Below are 20,033 nucleotides of genomic sequence, written 5' to 3'. Positions count from 1 at the left end.
CTGTTGCTGCTGCTGTTGTTGGTGCTGGTACGATTGGTGCATATGGATTACTGGCGCTAGGTTGCATCGTTGGTGGGGGAGCATAGCCTCCGTAAGCATTAGTAGCAGATACTTGCGCTGGCTGACTGTACATCTGCGCCTGTGCTGGTGCTTGTGGCTGAGGTTGAGATTGTGTCTGAGCTGGTGGTGCGTATGATGACGTGTTTTGTGGTGTGTAAGGCGATGTATAGGTTGGCTGTGCAGTAGTAGCAGCTGGTGCATAGGCATTCACTTGTGGTTGTGCTATTGGTTGTGCTATTGGTTGTGCTGTTGGTTGTGCAACCGGTTGAGTTGCTTGTTGGGCCATCATTTGCTCCTGTGCAGCTGCCTGAGCCTCTTGTTGAGCTTTCAACTGTGCCTGTTGTTGCACTTCGGCTTCTCTTCTCGTCTCTCTCTGCGCCTCGTCTGATGCTGTAATGAGTAATCTCTGACGGGCTGTCTGAGCATCGCTAGACACACCCCCAGTGCCCTGGTAATCAGATGGTGTAAGATTCATATATTTAACAGCATCTTTCACTAATCCCTGCGATGCTAACAGCTCCGCATATTCATGGTAGCGATCGTAAAGAGTGCTCAATTTGTAAACTCTTACTCCAGATGCTGCCACAGCTGGTGATTCAGTAGGAGTGCTGAGATCTTGGTCTACATATCCAGTTGCCTTTTGGAAAATAGTGACCTTCTCAATAAAGCTTTGGAGTGCTAAAGCGTGTTGTGATTGCTTGGAAGTTTGATCACCAGCACCACTTCTCTCCTCTTCAACCATTTCATCTGACCAGATATTCACAACTCTTTCCAATTTGCCAGCTGCTAAATAACACAGAATAGCATTGGTGCGGAACTTCTTAGCTGTCACTTTCTCGCTATCATCGACCATTTTGTATTGGAAGTCTAGACGTTGACCGAGTTGTTCTGCCAATTGACCGAATTCATCCCCCTTAGCAAATGTGCACAAGACGACGAATATCTCTTGCCATTCTCCAAGATCAGCATTCTGGACAATGTCTGACAAATCATCAGACACAATTGACTGGAATAGACGTAAGTATGGTAGATGAATCGTTTGACGTTGGAAGTAGCTCTTTTGCGTTTTAGCCAGCAGCTCAGCACCGCCTTTAACAGCCAACAAAATAGCATCAGCGTATCTCTCAGTGCACAAGCATAGTTCTACAGCTGAGTCAAAGTCTCCTAATACCAATGCCTTGGTAATGAGACGATCTGACTCGGATTCTTCTGATGGATATATCTTGAAAGTATTGGCTTTAATTGCTTCAGAAGTAATACTTGATGGACCTGGTGAGCCAATTGTTGCAGCAACAGACTCATCAGCAGTCATGTGTGGTATAACAACCTTCTCCACTTGTGGGGTTGTCTCTGATGCGACGGTGACAGATCTAAAGAAATCATCGCCATCTGCCTTATTGTCACCGAAAAGGCTATCACTTGGAGCTGGCGTGTTTTGATCTGCTTCTGCTTCTGGTTCAACTTTTTCCTCTTCCTCTCCATCTGCCTCTTGTTCTGGCTCTGGCTCGGCGAATGATACAGTAGACTCTTTCTCAGGCTCATCACTAGCATTCGTATCGACTGACGAGAGGTGTGTAGATTCAGGTGTTTGTCCTGCTGGTTTAGCGAAGGCATCGATCGCAGCCTGAACTTGCTTTGCGACTTCCTCTTTGCTGAATCCAAGTAATTGAACAAGTTGATCCCTTGAGTTGGCTTCGAAGAGAGAGTGGAGTGCCTTCCACGTATCAGAGTCACCCCCCTTCTTGGCAGCTTGGGATTGACACAAGCTAATTAATTTTGATTCACTGTCTGGACTGTCAATAGCCTCGCTGAGCAAGCGTGCACGCTCAAGGATGGAGGGTTCGGTTGAAACTTGGTGAATTTGGACGAGATTGTTTTTAAGTGTCACCAATTTACCACCATAACCGAAGCTAACTGATGTAGGTCTACGCAACCATTTTGGTGCTTGTTTGAGAGAGAAAGATTGTTGGGCTTTGAGTGCATGTTGTTCTGCTTCTTGCTGAGCTGAGACAGCGCCAAAGATGTCATTTGGATCAACATTGCTTTGAGCATTTGCGGTTATAGATTCTGGAGGAGGAGCTTGTGACTGAATGGAATGAATGCCAACAGTACCATCGAAAGAAGCTGTTGCAAATATATCAGGGTTGCGGTGATTCCATTCAACTTGAAATGACCAATTATCAGAAGATGGCAGCTCGCCAATATTTTCACCTGTGTTTGGATTCCAAGCCAATGTCTTGTTGTCTTTACCAGAGGAGAGGAGAAGATCAGGGTCCTGTCTGCACCAAGAAAGAGAGAGAACGCCCTTATCATGACCAGGAAGAATCTGAATGAAAATTAGTGGGGAATTGAGAATCAAAAGGAAAACCGGACCTTCTCTGGAGCTCTTGCATTCCTGAGATCCCAAAGCATAATAACAGGACTGGTATCATCTTCAGAGGCAGTAACTAGACGAGTAGCCTTTTACGGTGTTAAGAGATAGATTAGAAGATGAAAAAAGACGCACATTATCAGGATGCCATGCAACAGAGCTAATGCCACGTCTTCCTTGTTGAGTGATGGCAGTTGAGTTGGCGAACGGACCGCCCATAGTACCAGCACCGCCACCGTAGCTAATACCGACGACTTCCTTCTTGTGTCTCAAATCCCAAACGACCGTGTAGCCAGTATCAGAAGAGGTAGCGAGAACGTGAGGAACCTGAGCATTCCAAGAGGTAGAAGTAATATCCTGTAACTTCTGAGATCTTGGACCAGGAAGGTATGGCTTTGAAGGGTTGTTCAAATCCCAAATAAAAACTTCACCTTGAGAAGCGCCAGTAGCGAATAAGTTAGATTGCAGTAAATTGAAGTCTAAACCTCTAACTGAGCCAGAGTGAGAGTTATTTGAGTGTAAAAGTGAATTGGATGGCTGATTAACGATTAGTTGTGGATCCCAGATTGAAATATCCCCAGATTCTAATCCAGCGGCTATAACACCCTGAGGTTTGCTTGAGTTGACGCTACCCCAGCCGAGAGTGTTGAATCTGGTTAAATGTGAGAGGTGTGAGTTGTGTGGGCATACCAAACGCACCTAGACGACGTTGTAACGCTTCCCTTCACTTGAGGCTCTTCACCGCTGAAAACATCCCACAATTCCAATTGAGCGTCGTTTGAGAAGTTCTCGTCTAGTGCGCCTGCGACAGTACCAGTAGCGATGGTAGAATCGCTGGAGAAAGGCGACCAAGCGAAAGTTGAAGTTCTTTTGATGCTCGTATGTGGCATCTCTCGATTTTATTATTTTTTTATATTTATCTCTTGATGATAGTGTTGAAAGGAGTGAGATCGAGCCACGTCAATTGGCAGCAACATGCCTGATATTCCTGATATTCCACAGTGGGCAAGGAAATCTAAACAGCCACACAACAAAGATATCCAAGATAATAAATGTATCTTACAAGAAATATGTCAATTCAATTGCATACAGCATTTTGATGAGTACCAGTGCTGGAGATTGGTGAGAGTGTTGAGTGTGTGAGTCCTGTGATTTTAACGCGTTTAGGCGAGCTATTTACGCGTCTAATATTGCTATAGATGCTCAAACACTCCCGCTGTGGAAGTTACGCAGGACTTGAATAAGGAAAATCCAGATGAATAGATGATAAAGATATATACATTTACATCTCCCCACATTCTAAAATCCTTGTAAGATTATATTCATGTAAATCAAACCAAAACCCACGCTTTATTCTGACTTGTAACTTTGGTTTGTTATTCGCACCTGTCTGTACATTCTCTATCTTACGCAACGTGAGCATCCCCTCTACCACCTTGCCAAACACGGTATGCTTCCCATCCAAGAATGGCGTCTGTTTACACGTTATGAAGAACTATAACGGTCAGTCGTTGCTTACGAACAAATCACTCTCAACTCACTTGACATCCATTCGTGTTTGGTCCTGAATTTGCCATCGACAACAATCCTGGCTGGTCGTGCTTCACTGTAAAGTTCTCGTCCTGCGTGGGTTATGTGCGTGTTATAGCGCGTGTTCTGCCGATCAAAACTCTTCCCACCTGGAATTTAGCACCTCCATAGATACTGTAGCTGCCTGTACCATCCTCATTGATAAAATCTCCACCTCTACAGCGTCTGTCAGGCCAATTTTCATCCAATGAGCACAAGACTTATTGAACCATAAAATCCTTTATACTAGTATGGTGTATGCTCAGGTGAGCGATTCTCCGCTAATCACGAATAACTCACACTCTAAGCTCTGGTTAGAATATCCTTGGATTCTTGTTATATCATCCTACCTATGAAACGAGCTGTTTTTGTATCCCTGTGGTACGTTTCCCACTCTTATAAGCTTTGTGAGCTATAACCGACAAAATTCCATTGTCTCACCTCTGTTCACCGGTACAAAGCTGTCTAAAGTTCTCTGCGGTTCTTTATATCGATGTTAACCAAGTCGTTGGGATAAGTATCGACAAACTTTGGCGTAATATCACTAAATAATTCCATCTTTATCCTTCCTAACGCTGATTCCCCCAAAGCTACATCAAAGAAGACTACTGGTCGCGTCGACGTCATTTTCAAAGAAGTCATTGATACAATAATTTACATTAAGCTGGTTCTGTTTTAACCTTTATCACGTTGGCATTACTAGTGGCATTACTAGTGGCATTGCTATTGGCATTGCTAGTTGCAGCGCCCTCACCTCCGTCTTCTAATTTTACTTGACTAGATGTCGTCGATTCTTTGTCCATCAACGGCGCAATTGATCCATTCTGTCCAGATGTCACACCTTCCATGGTTTCGTCAATTACTGGCTGGGAAGGTGGCTTAGCATTCAAGTGTACATCTGGTTGTGCACCTATTTGTGTGATTGGTTGGGCAACAGAGTTTGATATTGGCTGTGCAGCTGGTTGCAACGCCGGTTGTGAAGACATCTGTGCAACTGGTTCTGGTTCTGTTTGTGGTATGGTATGAGACATTGGTTCTGCAGCCCAGTCTGAAACTGGTCGAGACATTGTTTGCACGGCTGGTTGTTCCCCCAATGATACAACTGGCTGTGCAGCTTGCTGTGGTTGTTCCGTATGTTCAATTCTTGTTGTGTCTGCTTGATCGATAAGTCTATCTAATTGTTGCTGTTGCTGTTGCTGTTGCGGTTGCTCTGACTGTGCTTGCTGTGATTCCGACGTTTGATCAACCTGCTCAACTTGCTTGTCACCACTATCCTCATCTGCCTGCACCATCTCTTCATCTCTCCTCACTTTCTCTATCTGCTCATCCTCCTTCTCTTCTCCATCCACCATACCACCCATCATCTCATCCATTTCCTCATTTTCCTGCCTCTGCATCTGCATCTGCATCTTAATCCGCTCACCACCCCTCACCTGCTCGAGCGCCAGCGCGTCCTGATCGACTTCATCATCAAAGAATTCATTATTAGACGCGTGACTATCAGGATGTTTCGTATCACTCGCGGCAGTCTGGCCCCACTGCAATTCATCTCTTTCGTCCACTCCCAACTCCGCCGCGTCCATGAAGCGGGCGATATCCGGAGGAATCTCTTGCATCTGTACGCTCGGTGCACCGTTAAGATACCTTAGCTGCTCCCTGCAACCTCTCACCAACCTTTCGAGGCCGGCTTTGCTGTTCTGATTATCGACCTTAGTGACGATAGGAGGATGGAGGACGTAATCCGGAGCAAAGTATTCATCGTAACTTGTCTGCGGCAGTGTGTCATTGACTCCCATGTCCAACAACACTGACGTCTCGTACGCCCAGCAACGCGATACGTTCCTTATCGTATACCCACCCCCGCCGACGACCATCAGCGGTATACCCCAGCTCTTTATATATTGTACGCACTCTCCGTGTGCGCGAATCGATAGGTTGAACGCTCCGAGTCGATCACACCCAAGTGAGTCTGCTCCGCATTGGAGCAGAATTGCTGATGGTCTGTATGATTCTATGCAGGAAGACATGATGTTTTTGAATAGTGCTACATAGCTATAGTCATCTATTCCATCCTGGAGTGGGACATTAAGGGAGAAGTGCTTGCCTGCGCCCTCGCCCGTCTCATCGAGTGCACCAGTGCCGGGGAAGAAGTCACCTGTGTATTTGTGGAACGATACTGTCATGACGCGATTGCTATTGTAGAATGCCTCCTGCACACCGTCACCGTGGTGAATATCAATGTCTATGTATAGCACCCGCGGGTGGAACCTGTAGATTGTTAGATGGGCTTTATAACCTGGGCAAGTTGAGCCAACCTCAGCAGCTCGAGAATAGCCAGCACTATATCATTCACATAGCAAAATCCACTAGCTTCAGCCTTGTGTGCATCTATGGTCTAATCAGCCATGAGCACTGTTTGGACATAAAAACCCACGATGGAGACCACCAGTCCAGTTAACGGCAATATCAGAGCGCTGTGATGTTATATGACGCGCTCCTAACAGACTGGCACCAGCATACTGCTGACAGAAGTCGTAGAGGTTCGGAAAAGCAGGACAATCGTCCGTCATGTTAAATTGCTTCATAAGATTCACCATTGTCGGTGTAGGCGGCGAGGATAGCCTGCTTTGTGTGAGTGGACCGTTTTGCGTCGAGATTGAAAAATTTACCTAGACAGGAAGTCAATGTAGTCTTGATCGTGGAATTCGCATATCTCGTCTCTTGTAGCTCGCTGAGGCTCGTACATTTCCATGTACTTGTGCATTCCGTAACCCAAAACAAGGCTATTTGTGAGCGCTAGGCGGTGAGGTTTCATCGGATGCTTCTCCTGGAAGTGATTGTGAGTAGCTGAGAGAGTAGAATTGGCAGCACTAACTCCATAATGATAGTCGCCTTGTCTCTGTAAATAATCGCTTTATGCGTCCAGCATTACCTACCAATCCCTTTACTGTAATAGTATGACACACGAGGCTTGTAATGAGACTGGATTCGTATTAAGATGACTTATTAGCCTAATGGCACTCCCCACACACCCTCATGTTCCCGCCGTTAACGTCTAGCTCATAATTGTTCTCTTTCCCAAATGACATCGTCACCGTTATGGTTTGAGAGCGCATCGAGGAACATTTTAACAAAACTTTATGTCTTTTGTGGCTTTTGTGGGTTTTTTGTATTTGAAATCTCTTGAGTGGTCGGGCTCACCAGCACCAGCACCCAAGCATAGAAGAATGTTATGAATTGGTGCCATCTTGATTTAGTATGCCTTAATGCCAACATTGACATTGTATGGTGGTGCTCAAGTGTTACTCGGTGGCGTCTGCTTTAGTACATGCGTGTCTCTGATATCATATCGCGCTGGGTCTGTAGGTGATAGATGTGATTAATACCCTCCCTTAAAGCCAGCATCTTAATTTAGCATTTGTGTAATTTTCGAACTCAATTTCTACCAATCAAAGGGTTAAAGTCTGTTGGAAATCTGTAGAGACACATCCGCCAACAACAGGCGCAATGCTGTTAAGAATACAAGATTAAATACAATAACAGTGCAAAAGAGCCCAACAAGCGCTGAACAACTGCATATATCCTCTCACTTTGATCAAGATCCAGGGCAATTACATCACCACGATACCATGACAACGGATGCGACGATAATGGGTTTCATGGTATGAATCTGTTGAAGTATTTAAAAGCGACCAAAGCTATGGTACAGCAAATGTTATTTGATCAGAAACCTAGACATTACTGTAAATGAAACTACGATTGAGTAGGCTGTGGGTCTTGATGTAAACAGTGAATAATGAGCTTATGGAGAATCGGCCGCCGCAAAAGTGATAGAAAGAGATGAATTACAATTTAAATCCTTTTATGACGCGCTCTACGCGATTGCCAAGTCCATGAATTATCGCAAGACATTGGCTGAGATAATCGAGGCAACGAGTTGTTGCGAGCTACAAGCGGGTAATAGGATGCGAAAAACCTATTGTCATTAGGAATATGGCTTTAAATTGCCATTATTTTGACAAGACATCGACGAAAGTGACGTTCAGTCTTCATAGGATGAATAGGCACACAACAGCAAGGCGGAAAAAGCGTACACAAATAACGTCAAAAGCTATATCGAGAACTATATCAAACATTGATCAACATTTACAATAAGAATACACTGAGAAAAGGAAAACTGCTTAAGTGCGCTCACCACGTAATCTGCGTGCGAGTTGAATATCCTTTGGTTGAATTGTAACTCTCTTTGCGTGGATAGCTGCAAGGTTTGTGTCTTCGAATAGCGAGACCAGGTATGCTTCACTAGCTTCTTGAAGTGCACCAATAGCTGAAGATTGGAAACGCAAATCCGTCTTATAATCTTGCGCAATTTCTCTTACGAGACGTTGGAATGGCAATTTACGGATAAGCAATTCGGTCGACTTCTGATAACGTCTGATCTCACGAAGAGCGACAGTACCAGGCTTGTAACGGTGTGGCTTCTTTACACCACCTGCAGCTTGGGTTGGTGCGGCGGTTTTTCTTGCGGCCTTGGTTGCGAGCTGCTTACGTGGTGCTTTACCACCGGTGGACTTGCGGGCTGTTTGCTTAGTTCTGGCCCTATAAATATTTAATTAATTTTTGCCACCTCAAAATATGAAAATATTCACTTACATTTCAGATGTTGGGTGGACAAGATGAAGAGAGGATGTGAGTCGAGGCGAGTATTTCAAAAAAAAATTCAAAATGATCAAATCACCAGTTGTTCGAATTGATCCTGCACTAAATTGATGCGCGCCTCGACGAAATTCAATTTCGATGTTGTAGCGCAATGCGCGGGTGAGTTGAGCCGGGGCTTCGAAATTGAATAAATTATGCAAATTAAGATTAAATTTGTGCATCAGGGGTACCATACTACTCAGCAAATTAATGCGCATCAGACCATATACTTTTATATATTACAAGAATCTTGTCAAAACTTTCACCTGCTTATCGTTTGGAAGCGACTTGTGGATTATTATGAGTAGAATTTGTTTATGGCTTAAATGTTTTCGAAGTTTGTTGTTTTATCTGTTTTCATATTAGAATATCGCTGAATCTAAATTTGGGTGTGTCAGTGGATTCATCGCTGTTATCGTGACTAACGAGCGTCCAAGAATATGAGCAACCTAATCAATAATCAACACTCTACGCAACTACCAGATATCTCGGACTTGTACCACCGTTATCTCGGACTCCGTCTGCAGTTCCACTTAGTAGGCCCTCCTTGGTAGCGAGGACGGTCATGCAGCTTGAGACAGGGCAAAGCTCAATTGAAAGCGAGAAGGCATGGAAAAAGCAGAACAGGGCTTTCGTTACTCGCCTCGACGTGTATTTCCTCACTTGGGCTTATCTAAGCTATCTATGCAAGCAAATTGATTCGTCAAATTACAAGACGGCATATGTCAATGGTATGAAAGAGGATCTTGGGTGAGTATGGTTTTGATGCCTACGCCTAACTTTCACCCCGCCATAATCTCACATCTTCACCCAGTTTATACGGAAACGAGCTCAACTACTTCAACACCTTCTACAGAATAGGCTATAGTGTGTTCATACCGATATCAGAAGCTGTGCTAGCATCGAGTATCATCCGAGTGTCTTACTGGATCCCTGGTCTCGAGTTGATATGGGGTATAGCTACAGCTTTGATAGCTGTAGCCAACGACGCCAAAACTATCTACGGACTGCGTTTCTTGATCGGTCTATGTGAAGCCAGCAGCTATGCCGGTCTTATGTCTCTGATCGTCTACTGGTACAAATCCAAAGAACTCGCTAAACGACTCAGCATATTCGGGACCTCGTACCCGCTAGCAAATATATTCACTAGTAGTCTCCAAATAGCTATCAATGAGGGTATGGATGGTGTGCAGGGTTTGGAAGGTTGGAGATGGCTGTGGGTTTGCACGCTTTCCGATACGACGACTGACAAACCTATAGGTTTATTTGGAATGGCATCATCACTGTCATCATAGCAATTTCTGGATTTTTCCTTGTGAGTGTCTATCAACGTGCAATGTCGCGCTGTTGAGCTCTCTTCCTCACACAAATCAGATACCCGACGCACTGCAAAGCTCACATGCAATATGGATGACGAATAACATGCGCGAAATAGCTGAGGAGAGATTCACACGCACTGGATATCGCAAACCGATCAAACTCACATTCCAACAATTTTTCATCTTGATCAGGAAGGGCGTGACTAGCTGGATAACGTACGCATTTACACTTACATATGCATTCTGGAGTTGGTCACAAGACGCAAACACGTGGTTTACATTATTTCTCAAGTCGGTCACGAATAGTGACGGTAGCAAGCGTTTCACCAACAATCAGCTCACATCCATACCAATAGGCGGGTATGTGCTTCAGATTGTGTTTATGATGCTATGGGCTTATCTGTCAGACAAACAGCAGCGCCGCTGTCGGTATATTGTTATCCAACAACTCACCATTTTCGTCGGTACGATCATCCTGTCAACATGGCCAGCTAACTTTGGACTAAAGATGTTCGCGTACTTTTTCCTCTACCTCTCTAATTGCGGTGGACCATTGATTATTGCGTGGATGAGTGATTTAATCGGCAAGCAAAACACGGAGTTGCGGACAATATACATTGGTCTAGCTGTCACGCTCGTCAACGCAATTGATTCGTTTCAGAATATATTCTTTTACCCAGCGTCTGAGGCACCGAATTACAGGATCGGGTACAAGGCGGGAGCTGCGTATGCATTTGCTTCGATAGCTGGAGCCCTTTTGTGGAAATATACTAGTATCAGGGATCCATCGGTGACTGGGCTCAATGCAACAGTAGCAATGAGGCAGAGTGACGTGAGACAATCTGACAGCGATGTATCTGACAAGAGGCATGTTTAAAGGTATTTGTACACCACAAAAATAAGGAGACATTGTATCATGCATCTTTGTAATCTATTTTCTCATAAATGGACACCCAACTAGAAAGCTCGTCATTTACAGAAAAGCCGTCGCTATTTGAGTTGTTTGCTCAGGAGGAGCTAACAGATTTGCTGCAACCGGCGGTGAAATACGTCCTATCGGTGTGTGGTGGTGGCCTCAACCAAGTGATGGCTGACAAGCACAGATATTAGCAACACGCTATCCACGCTATTTGATCAGATTGGTGAATCGGCATGAGGAGCTGTATGCCCTGGTGATGCTCGTCGTTGAATCGCACTATCTGCGCACTGAGAGTAGGCCATTTCCAACCAGTTGCAGCCATCCACTCACACACACCAGACGCCTCTTTCACTGAATCCTTCTACGGCCTTAAAAGGCGCAATAGACCGGCGTTCGAATTGAGCCAATCGGCGGCGTATCTTGACAAGCACCACCAGTCTTTCGATAAACTTAGCAGAGGCCAGATATATGGATCGCTGGCTTTCCTGGTGTGTATACAGCACCGTTGAATTGCTCTATCTCACGTGCACCAGGTTGGTGTACCCTATCTGCGTGCCAAAGGGAAGGAGTTGTATGATATCTGGGGTGGAAACGAACCGAGCGAGCTGTTCAGAGACGAGACGAGGCAAGCACGGCAAGAGGTATGTGCATAAGCTTTGCAAATCAACCTCACTAATTCCGCTAACCCTCAGCACTCATTCAAGACATTATTCAAGAAGGTTTATCCATACGCCAACCTCGCGTTGGAGAGTGCGCTGCTGAGCTACAATGTTCGCTACATGTTCAACTCCACGCCCTTCTACCGTCCTTGGCTGGCGTGGATGAATGTCGATATACGCCGTCAAACTATGAGCGATCTGGTGAGGTTGTCTTGTCGCTTGACTAAACAGCCTAACTGACGCTAAATCTAGCTACATATACAAAAATCAACTAAACAAACCTCCCTTATACGCAGGCTACCAAGTTTGCTACTATCATCTCTCAAAACAGCCCTGCCAGTGACGCTATTCATATTAAAGTTCCTGCAGTGGTGGTATTCCAACCAGTCGCCACGATTACAGCGCGAAGAGGAGAAGAAAGCGAACAAGACAAGAATACCACCACCTGGCAAGTTGTCAAAACACCCCGAATCGACCATCGACGATGAACATATCAAATTTGGCATCGATCCACTTACAGGATCACCGCTCGAGAATCCAACGCTTGTACCTACTGGCTACGTGTACAGCTTCAAGAGTATTTTCGAGTATGTGGACAAACATAGTTGCTGTCCCGTCACACTCAAGCCTGTAAAAATCACACAGCTGCGCAAGATTCTGCTGTAATAATATATGTATGTTGTATAATTAGTTCTATACTTTAGCTTTTTTGGACTGTTGCTGATCGCTCGCGTTACTCTCATGTACAGTGTCAAAAAGAGAATTTGGCTTACGTTTCTCCTTATTCTGAGCTTTTCTCGACTTTTTACTACGTTTTTCTTGCTTTTCCACAGGTTCCTCCTCGATCACGTCTTCAGTCTCCTCACCTGCGACTTCCTGTGCGAGAAGGAAGGAAAGAGGACTGTTGTAATGAGACATTTTCCACAAATCGCCTACTCTCAGACTAAGCAGATCGAAAGCATGCGCAATGACCATTGTCCCGTTCTGTGACTCGGAAGACTGAGCGAGTTTGGAGTAACGTTGTGAGAAGTGTGTGAGCAGTACCTTCTTTGCATTCATTTCCTTGCCTATTTGTATAGCCTGTCCAATGGTAGAATGTCCTTTAGCTTCAGCAGTTTCCTCGAGCCCATCTTCCATTGTAGCTTCATGAATCAACAGCGTGGCGTCCTTACCGCTCTCGACGAGGTTCTCACATGGCATCGTATCGCCCGAGTAAACCACTTTCCAGCCCTCGTTGCTTTCTATTATACCAGCGTGGCATTTACACCTGTGTTTCACAAGCGCCGTCTTTACATCTTTGAGATTAAGCGATTGGCGTAATGCTGCGAGGTTGAGCGCAGCTTCATCTGCTTGGAGCTTCCGATAGCCCGCTTTTTCAACAGCAACGTCTTGGTTATATAGTAAGGCTTCCACATCTACAAATTTCACCTTCCTGCCTATACCGAGATACTCCAATTCGTTCTGCTCAAGGAGATAAGTGCGTATGAGGTGATTGCAGATGATAGTCACTGGGTTCTCCTGTCCAACAGCTTTGGATCGCAGTTGAAGCAATTTCGCCAACCCGATGTGGTGATCAGCGTGAACGTGGCTGAGGTAGATAGCTTTAGTATTCTTGAGCACATCCCATGCATCTTCTCTGTCATCTCCATCTCCATCTCTTGGCGGGGTGTTTCTGGAGCGCTCGCCAAACATCCTCGCCAGCTGCCCCCACGTGCCCTCGCCAGCATCGAGGAGAATATTACCGTGCGGCGTCTGGAGGAGAGTTGCAGATACATTGCGGTATTTGGACGGCAGTGCACTTCCTGTGCCGAGAGTGGTGACTACTACATCATCACCTGCCTGTCTTTCCGGTGGTGTCAGTTTACATACCTCCTCCTTGACAGCTTCGCAAGCCTTGGAGTAGTTGTCCCACGACTTCTCGCTGAGACCTTGCTTCAGCAGCTCATCCTCGGTCGTCTCGCGACGTATGTCGAATCCTGGCGGCAGACCGCTCATCAGTGTCGGCTGCACAGAGGGCGCCTCTGGTGGATTAAGCTCTGCCTTGTGGTGCTTGTCTAGCACTTCTATCTTGACTTGAGATGTGAGCGTCTCAGGTAGGCTGCGTGGCGCGTCTAGCGAGTACAGAGGTGCCTTGAACGCGTCCGATAAAACACTGGCCCTTTTCAAGGAAAGGAATGAAGATGGTAGCGATACGTTGTTCGCGGTGTATTCAGGGGACGAGACGAGATGGTGGGTATCTGGACCCCAAGACTTGATCCACTGCACATATTCCTCGCTATCCAACACGCCCCAACCGACATTATGAACAAGAATGTGTGGCTTGTCGGTCTGTCTGTGTCTCTCCCATGCCGATGATTGTACGAGAGTAGTTATGTGCTTCTTGTTGGGAACATTGACGATAAAGAATACCTAAGCGTTGTCTGAGTGAGATCGATAAGACCGATTATCACTCACAGTCGGTGGAGTATCAGGAGCGACAACTTGTTCAGGCGTGACAGTCCTCTCGGAGCCATCGCTTAGCTGGAAAGTGACGGTCTCTTTCCTTGTAAGTTTCGATCTTAGAGGACCAGGAACTTGCAATTGCACGGCTACTTCATTGTTGAACTTGCCTCTCATCGGCTTACCCATGACAATGTAGCTAGCGGCAGCATCAGAGCGAGGATGTCTGGGTGCTGGGAGTCTAGCAAGACGCCTCGAAAGCTTTGCGTCGTTTCGTGAGGGGATATCTTCCACAGCGTCTCCGCCATTCTTGGGTGTGGAAATTTCTGAGGATCCATCTAAGCCATTCGGTGGAAGCAAGCCAGGGAAGATTTCATCGACAATTTTCCTCTTGTATTCGACGCTCTCCTCATAAGACATGTTGTTACGCTTGGAATGTGAAGGTGATTGGCTGCGTGATGGAGAAGGGGACGAGCTTGAATAAGACTCGTTAGATTTGATTGAATGTGTAGTTACGCCGTAGACATTGACAAATTCATCAGAGTAGAGGGCATCCTCGCATCTATCACCAATCAAGCTTTCTAAAACATTGACCTTGAGCTGATCTCTTTTATTGTAATAGCGCATTCCAGCTACTCTGTGTAGAGTACCTTCAGGACCAGCGACATTAAGAGTGCCACTACCAGAGCTGTCTGCGAAAGACATAGTGAGACCAGCGAGACCACCGTCAGTGGCCTGTGAGAGGAAAGCACCTCTTAGCTTTTTAAGAGTCTGCTTACGCTGTATACACATTCTAGTTGTGGCTTCTGGAATACCGAACAAGTACCTTGCGTTTGGGAAGAAGAGGCATATAGATTGCTGAGTATCGCTGGCAGGTGTGGATACAGCTGCAAGTTGATATTTCATTTTGATTGGTAACTCTTTCAGCTTACCGCCGTTCAACAAGGTTTTAAATGAGAAAATAGCGTTGGTTTGTTGAAGGAGTAAGACCAACTAAAGCAAAATATGGTGGGGGATATTCTTTGAGGTGATTGAAATGTTTAATGGAATCATCATAGGCAAGTCCTGCTGCTAGAAAGAGATTGATGAAGGAGCTCGCAACGTTGCAACTTGAAGGCTGTCCACCTTATACCTACGCAAGGCCAGAAGAGTGTGTTTGAAGGTTTTATTCATCAAGCAACACTAACCACATCCACTCAGATCAAATATTTTGAATTGGCACTTTGTTTTCATGGGAAGTGAAGATTCTCCGTATAAAGATGGCGAGTTTCATGGCGTTTTAGAGGTGTGACAGAATTTTGAAGTTTACATACCAGCTCATACGTACTTAGTTTCCAAAAGATTACCCTTTCTCACCGCCACATATAAAGTTTTGTGAGTTGTCTAGGCGTAGATACGTGCCTACTTAACACGCCAACAGACACGCCTAATGGACGTTTCAAGCCCAACACAAGCATATGCACGTCATTTAGTGATTTCCACAAGGATACATGGAATCCAATGTTATCAGTTTCGACCATCTTGACCAGCCTGCTTTCTTTTTTTAACGAAGATGCAGTGGGTACTGGTGGAGTTATAAGCACGGCTGAAGAGAGAAGACGGCTAGCTAAGGGGAGTAAGGCGTTTAACAGGGATAGGAGCAAGAATTTCAAGTTTAGCAAGGTGTTTGAGGACGTAATCAATCCAGCGAGTGGAGAGCAAAGCCTGGATGATATTCTGAGAGAGACAACCAAGGAGAGGAAGAATACTAAGAAAGAGAACAATGGTGAGGGTGAGAGGATCAACGACGAGAGAAACGACAAAGAAGAGCCTAAGAGTGATGAAATAGGTGGTTTCGAAGGATTATCTGTTGGGGTCAGTGGTGTTGATAGAAGCAGCGCTAGTGAGGATAACAGTGTCTTCAACAATACCAATAACAGCAATACCACCAACACCACCAACACGACCACCAAATCCACAAAGAAAGGCAGTGCAATGTCGAGGTTCAGGGCCAAAGTGAAGCAGAGTGCGGTAGAGTAATTGTATAGCAAACAGAGTAGCATATCACGCAAGTAATGCCGAATTCATTCATGTTTAAGCACAAGTGAGAAGTAACTGGAATGTTGTGTGAGCCTTGTTGGGAGGATTGCGTAGGTAAACGTACGACTTGAATATTTTCGTAAAGCTTGGACATAGCTTAGAAAACGAGAGCAGCGCCCTTTTGCTTCCTGTAAGAGTTTGTTAGCGGGAGTGTTCGGGTGAAGATTTTCTCCGCAAAAAAAGAAGAGAAAAAACAAAGAGCTTACTTTTCACCACCCTGTAACAAGCGTTAGCCAAAGCACACGGATATAAAGACCAACTTACCAACTCAAAGTGCTTGGTTCTCTTGAGAGAGAGCTGCATCTTGTACTTGCAAGCAGAGCACTCAAGACGGAGGACGACCTTCTTGGTGGTCTTTGCCTTCTTGTGGAAGATTGGCTTGGTTTGACCACCGAAACCGGATTGCTTCCTGTCGTAACGACGCTTACCTTGAGCGTAGATGGAGTCCTTGCCCTTCTTGTACTGGGTGACCTTGTGTGGAGTGTGCTTGCGGCATTGCTTGCCCTTGCAGTAGGTGCGGCGTGTCTTTGGAATGTTTACCATTTTTTCAACGCTCCTGACTTGCACTCAAAGAGAAGCGAAAATTGGTTGGATGAGGTTTGGGAGGTGAGATAAAAATTGTAAATCGAGTAAATCGAGTAAATTTAAATAATTTTATTCGAATTTATATTTATTAGGCTGATAGTGTTTTATTATTCAAAGCTATTTTACTTGCCATCCTTGTGGTATCTTTAAGCTCGATGGTAGATGCTGATGTCAGTGAGAGATATTTGGAGAGATAGTCAGAAATAATACCAGATCTGTTCCTAACACCACTCATAATACACATGCCGCTTTTCTATCTCTCTCTCCCTCCACTCCCACCACTACCACCACCATCTCGATGAATTTCGACAGGAGGAGAGTAAATGGTCCTGAGATCACCTCTGATGTATTCTACGCTAATGAATCTCCTCAATTTACCAAAAACGAACGCGAAATACGTAAAGTGGACGAAATGAGGCCAATTTGTATGTTTACCAGCGACGGCGACGGTGAGCTCCACGAATGACGCTCAAACAGTCCTTAAACCTGGTTTGATTTCTTCTGCGTCTGGTTCCACCTACTTTGAGGCGGGTAATACAAAGATAGCGTGCGCAGTGTATGGACCGAAGCAGATAAAGAACGCCGCGTATTCTCCCACCGGCAGGCTCAATGTGGAGATAAAGCACTCTCCGTTCAGCTCGCCAGTGCGACGTGATGCTGTTAGAGTAGGCGGGCGTTTTAGTTGATTGATTCCCGTTCTAAAACCACATTGGTAGGAGCTAGACGCGACACACCTCAGCAACCAGGTCACACAGTCTCTTCTCCCCAGTCTTAGACTAGACGAGTACGAGAAGATGCAGATCGATGTCTTTGTGACCATTTTAGAGGATGATTCACTCGATTTCGGTTTGATGGGATGTATTACGACGGCGGCTGGATGCGCGTTGGCGAGCGCGGGATTGGAAATGAATGGGTTAGTTGTAGGAGTGGCGTTGGTGGGTTCTGATGTTTTTGCGTGGCATCCACTCACTCCCACTCTAGGCTATTCAATCAGATAGGTTGCTTGTCGATCCAACACCGTCAGAAGTCAGGGAATCACAGGGAATGATGACAGTGTGCACTCTGCCAGCACTAACACAGATAACACACATATGGCAAGCAGGAATGCTCGATTTAGGGGGTTATAAGCAGGCGCTGTCTATTGCAGAAAGTGCTTCACGGAATATACACACGGTGATAGCTAAGACATTAATGAATGAGGCAGCTATATCAGATGATAAGTAAGGAATAATAATACATGGTAATTACTTGATATAACTACTACTCATTCTCCTCGCCTTCCTCTAAATCAACCTTTTTGGATATGGCAGGCTCAAAAGCAGCGGCATTTGGGTCTAGATTAGATTTCTCGGCAAGATGACCAGTCTCAGCAGCCTCAGCAGCCTCACCTGTCTCGCCTCTCTCACCTGTCTCACCTTCGAGTTCCATTTCAACGAGAGCTCTCCGTCTGCCTTCTTCAGCCTCAGCGCCAACATCGCCTCTAAGTCTCTCACAAGCGTCGAGAATCTCAGCAAAAGTAAGAGCCCTGTTTGAAAAGGTGTTACGTTGAGAGTGTTTGGTGTGGTGAAGATCGTCGATGGAAGATTGAAGGGCGTCTATGGAACGCTGACTATCTTGGCGTGAAGGGTAATTGAATATCTCAGCAGCGAGGGAATCGTACTCCATTTTACGCTGTCTATCTAATTGAGCTTGGTGCAGATCGTAGACAAGTTGATTGTTCTGTTGGATTATCGAGGAACACGCACTATTCATCCTCTCTCTCTCCAAATGAGCTTCTGTGGACTGAGATTGGATGGCAGCGTCTACCAAGTGCGATCTATCCATTTGCAGTTTAAACTTGTGTAGCTCCAGTAAAGCACTTTGGTTATCCTCTAAGCTGTGGCTGTTGAACACCCGCTTAGACAACTGCTTCCAGCCTTTCTCGTCGATAGCCAATCGATGTTGAATGATAGCATCTGTATAATATTTGTATTTCTTTCAATTGGTCAATTAATAGCTCACCTTCTTCAATCCCAGTTAATTGGTGAAGTGGCTGGTTCATGGTCGTTGTCTTCCAACCACCAACTTCTGTTTCATGACTAAATTCGGTCAGATCGTCATCGGTCCACCAGGCGCAGGCAAAACGACATATGTGGATGGTTTATCTCAGTTCCTCACCGCCCTTCACCGTCCCTTAACACGTATCAATCTCGATCCTGCTGCCGATGAGCCACCTTACACACCTGATATTGATATACGTGATCTGTGTACTGTGGCCGATATCATGCAGGAACATTCCCTCGGTCCTAATGGTGCCACCCTCTTTGCGTTTGAATACATTGACGTCAATTTCGATTGGTTGGAACATCGTATAGAGGAGTGTGGGGGCGAGTACTTGGTTTTTGATATGCCTGGCCAGGTCGAGCTCACCACGGGACATACCGCACTCACCAATATCCTCACAAAGCTCAAGAAGCAACTCGATTGCAGGGTGTGTGCGCGTGGTTTGGTGTTATTTGCCTTAAAGGCTAACACTCCTTTATCAGCTAGTAGTCGTCAATCTCACCGACGCTCATTGTCTCGCTGAACCAAGCAGATATATTGCCGTTTGTCTCCTCTCACTCCGTTCTATGCTGGCTTTGGAGCAACCGCAAATCAACGTTCTGTCTAAAATAGACACTCTTCCTCGTTTCGGTGATCTGCGTGGGTGCTGTGCGTTTTGTACGTGTACAATTCCTCACTACACCCCTCATCAGCCTTCAACCTCGATTATTACACACAGGTACACGATCTCGATTACATCTGCGACTATCTTAACACTCAGCGACACACTTCTCGTTTAGAAGGTTTGAATAGGGCTATTTGTGAGATGGTTGAAGATTTCGGATTGGTGTCTTTTGAGACACTCGCAGTCGAGGTGTGTAGTGCGAAAATGGAGCGTAATAAACTCACTGAGAATGTCTGCAGGATAAACAAAGCATGACTAAGCTCGTCAGACTCACTGACCGAGTCTGTGGATATGTGTTTCAGGGCGAACTCTCTGAACAGGACAGCGCACTGTCGCTCTTCACCTCCGCTATGGGCTCACTTCCAGGTGAACACGATATAGATGTCCAGGAGAGATGGCTCGATGCGCGCGAGGACTATGACGCTTTTGAGGACCAGTTGTGGAAGGATGAGGGTGAGTTGGTGGCGGAAGAGCAGAGTCGGGAGGAGTTGAAGACGGGTGAGAAGCAACCACAACAAGCTACCCATCTCAAGCCAACTGCAAACACTTTCTCAGGCGCAGACAGGCCGAAGGTCGCAAGTACGAATAAGTGAAATAGGAAAAAAAAAAGTGAACAAGTGAAAAAGAA

At 45.6% G+C, this 20,033-nt stretch overlaps 12 protein-coding genes across 12 annotated transcripts in view; 5 read left to right on the top strand and 7 right to left on the bottom strand.

The window, feature by feature from the left end:
• J056_003877 (Protein transport protein SEC31) overlaps nt 1-3,321 on the bottom strand; it is a gene marked incomplete at both ends in the record, with an annotated part of 4,698 nt that extends 1,377 nt beyond the window's left edge. The window contains 4 exons of the mRNA XM_009269086.1: nt 52-2,386; nt 2,434-2,520; nt 2,567-3,083; nt 3,131-3,321. Coding sequence (XP_009267361.1) covers nt 52-2,386; nt 2,434-2,520; nt 2,567-3,083; nt 3,131-3,321 — 3,130 coding nt within the window. The remainder of the gene's footprint in view (nt 1-51; nt 2,387-2,433; nt 2,521-2,566; nt 3,084-3,130) is intronic.
• Nucleotides 3,322-3,713: 392 nt separating this feature from the next.
• Nucleotides 3,714-4,627, bottom strand: J056_003876 (Peptidyl-prolyl cis-trans isomerase H; the record flags this gene model as incomplete). Its single annotated transcript, XM_009269085.1, has 7 exons — nt 3,714-3,730; nt 3,779-3,905; nt 3,973-4,053; nt 4,111-4,177; nt 4,351-4,395; nt 4,442-4,483; nt 4,530-4,627. 7 exons carry the CDS (start codon nt 4,625-4,627, stop codon nt 3,714-3,716), a joined length of 477 nt encoding a protein of 158 aa, XP_009267360.1.
• Nucleotides 4,628-4,659: 32 nt separating this feature from the next.
• Nucleotides 4,660-7,089, bottom strand: J056_003875 (Histone deacetylase 3; the record flags this gene model as incomplete). The annotated part of the gene is made up of 7 exons (XM_009269084.1): nt 4,660-6,268; nt 6,316-6,388; nt 6,435-6,622; nt 6,670-6,827; nt 6,876-6,892; nt 6,937-6,982; nt 7,033-7,089. 7 exons carry the CDS (start codon nt 7,087-7,089, stop codon nt 4,660-4,662), a joined length of 2,148 nt encoding a protein of 715 aa, XP_009267359.1.
• A 1,092-nt stretch (nt 7,090-8,181) lies between these two features.
• On the bottom strand, nt 8,182-8,892 carry J056_003874 (Histone H3; the record flags this gene model as incomplete). The annotated part of the gene is made up of 2 exons (XM_009269083.1): nt 8,182-8,599; nt 8,654-8,892. 2 exons carry the CDS (start codon nt 8,890-8,892, stop codon nt 8,182-8,184), a joined length of 657 nt encoding a protein of 218 aa, XP_009267358.1.
• A 371-nt stretch (nt 8,893-9,263) lies between these two features.
• Nucleotides 9,264-10,894, top strand: J056_003873 (Pantothenate transporter liz1; the record flags this gene model as incomplete). Its single annotated transcript, XM_009269082.1, has 4 exons — nt 9,264-9,448; nt 9,513-9,914; nt 9,959-10,013; nt 10,073-10,894. The coding sequence occupies 4 exons, from the start codon at nt 9,264-9,266 to the stop codon at nt 10,892-10,894; spliced, it is 1,464 nt and encodes a 487-aa protein (XP_009267357.1).
• A 68-nt stretch (nt 10,895-10,962) lies between these two features.
• On the top strand, nt 10,963-12,261 carry J056_003872 (Peroxisome assembly protein 12; the record flags this gene model as incomplete). The annotated part of the gene is made up of 6 exons (XM_009269081.1): nt 10,963-11,076; nt 11,121-11,229; nt 11,276-11,424; nt 11,470-11,577; nt 11,629-11,796; nt 11,848-12,261. 6 exons carry the CDS (start codon nt 10,963-10,965, stop codon nt 12,259-12,261), a joined length of 1,062 nt encoding a protein of 353 aa, XP_009267356.1.
• Nucleotides 12,262-12,288: 27 nt separating this feature from the next.
• Nucleotides 12,289-14,940, bottom strand: J056_003871 (Zinc phosphodiesterase ELAC protein 2; the record flags this gene model as incomplete). The annotated part of the gene is made up of 2 exons (XM_009269080.1): nt 12,289-14,004; nt 14,050-14,940. The coding sequence occupies 2 exons, from the start codon at nt 14,938-14,940 to the stop codon at nt 12,289-12,291; spliced, it is 2,607 nt and encodes an 868-aa protein (XP_009267355.1).
• A 179-nt stretch (nt 14,941-15,119) lies between these two features.
• On the top strand, nt 15,120-16,053 carry J056_003870 (Ubiquitin-conjugating enzyme E2 6; the record flags this gene model as incomplete). The annotated part of the gene is made up of 4 exons (XM_009269079.1): nt 15,120-15,184; nt 15,235-15,319; nt 15,366-15,408; nt 15,455-16,053. 4 exons carry the CDS (start codon nt 15,120-15,122, stop codon nt 16,051-16,053), a joined length of 792 nt encoding a protein of 263 aa, XP_009267354.1.
• A 157-nt stretch (nt 16,054-16,210) lies between these two features.
• On the bottom strand, nt 16,211-16,656 carry J056_003869 (60S ribosomal protein L44; the record flags this gene model as incomplete). The annotated part of the gene is made up of 3 exons (XM_009269078.1): nt 16,211-16,241; nt 16,320-16,330; nt 16,378-16,656. 3 exons carry the CDS (start codon nt 16,654-16,656, stop codon nt 16,211-16,213), a joined length of 321 nt encoding a protein of 106 aa, XP_009267353.1.
• A 340-nt stretch (nt 16,657-16,996) lies between these two features.
• J056_003868 (Exosome complex component MTR3) lies at nt 16,997-17,922 on the top strand (the record flags this gene model as incomplete). Its single annotated transcript, XM_009269077.1, has 4 exons — nt 16,997-17,123; nt 17,176-17,363; nt 17,415-17,633; nt 17,680-17,922. The coding sequence occupies 4 exons, from the start codon at nt 16,997-16,999 to the stop codon at nt 17,920-17,922; spliced, it is 777 nt and encodes a 258-aa protein (XP_009267352.1).
• A 36-nt stretch (nt 17,923-17,958) lies between these two features.
• Nucleotides 17,959-18,739, bottom strand: J056_003867 (uncharacterized protein; the record flags this gene model as incomplete). The annotated part of the gene is made up of 2 exons (XM_009269076.1): nt 17,959-18,653; nt 18,700-18,739. 2 exons carry the CDS (start codon nt 18,737-18,739, stop codon nt 17,959-17,961), a joined length of 735 nt encoding a protein of 244 aa, XP_009267351.1.
• A 33-nt stretch (nt 18,740-18,772) lies between these two features.
• Nucleotides 18,773-19,998, top strand: J056_003866 (GPN-loop GTPase 2-like protein; the record flags this gene model as incomplete). The annotated part of the gene is made up of 4 exons (XM_009269075.1): nt 18,773-19,168; nt 19,224-19,380; nt 19,434-19,594; nt 19,645-19,998. The coding sequence occupies 4 exons, from the start codon at nt 18,773-18,775 to the stop codon at nt 19,996-19,998; spliced, it is 1,068 nt and encodes a 355-aa protein (XP_009267350.1).
• Nucleotides 19,999-20,033: the final 35 nt, after the last annotated feature.

This window comes from Wallemia ichthyophaga (genome assembly GCF_000400465.1).
Source record: "Wallemia ichthyophaga EXF-994 unplaced genomic scaffold scaffold6, whole genome shotgun sequence".
NCBI classification, from domain to species: Eukaryota; Fungi; Basidiomycota; class Wallemiomycetes; order Wallemiales; family Wallemiaceae; genus Wallemia; species Wallemia ichthyophaga.
Note: the sequence above shows the minus strand (reverse complement) of the source record. Positions and strands in the feature narration are given on the sequence as shown.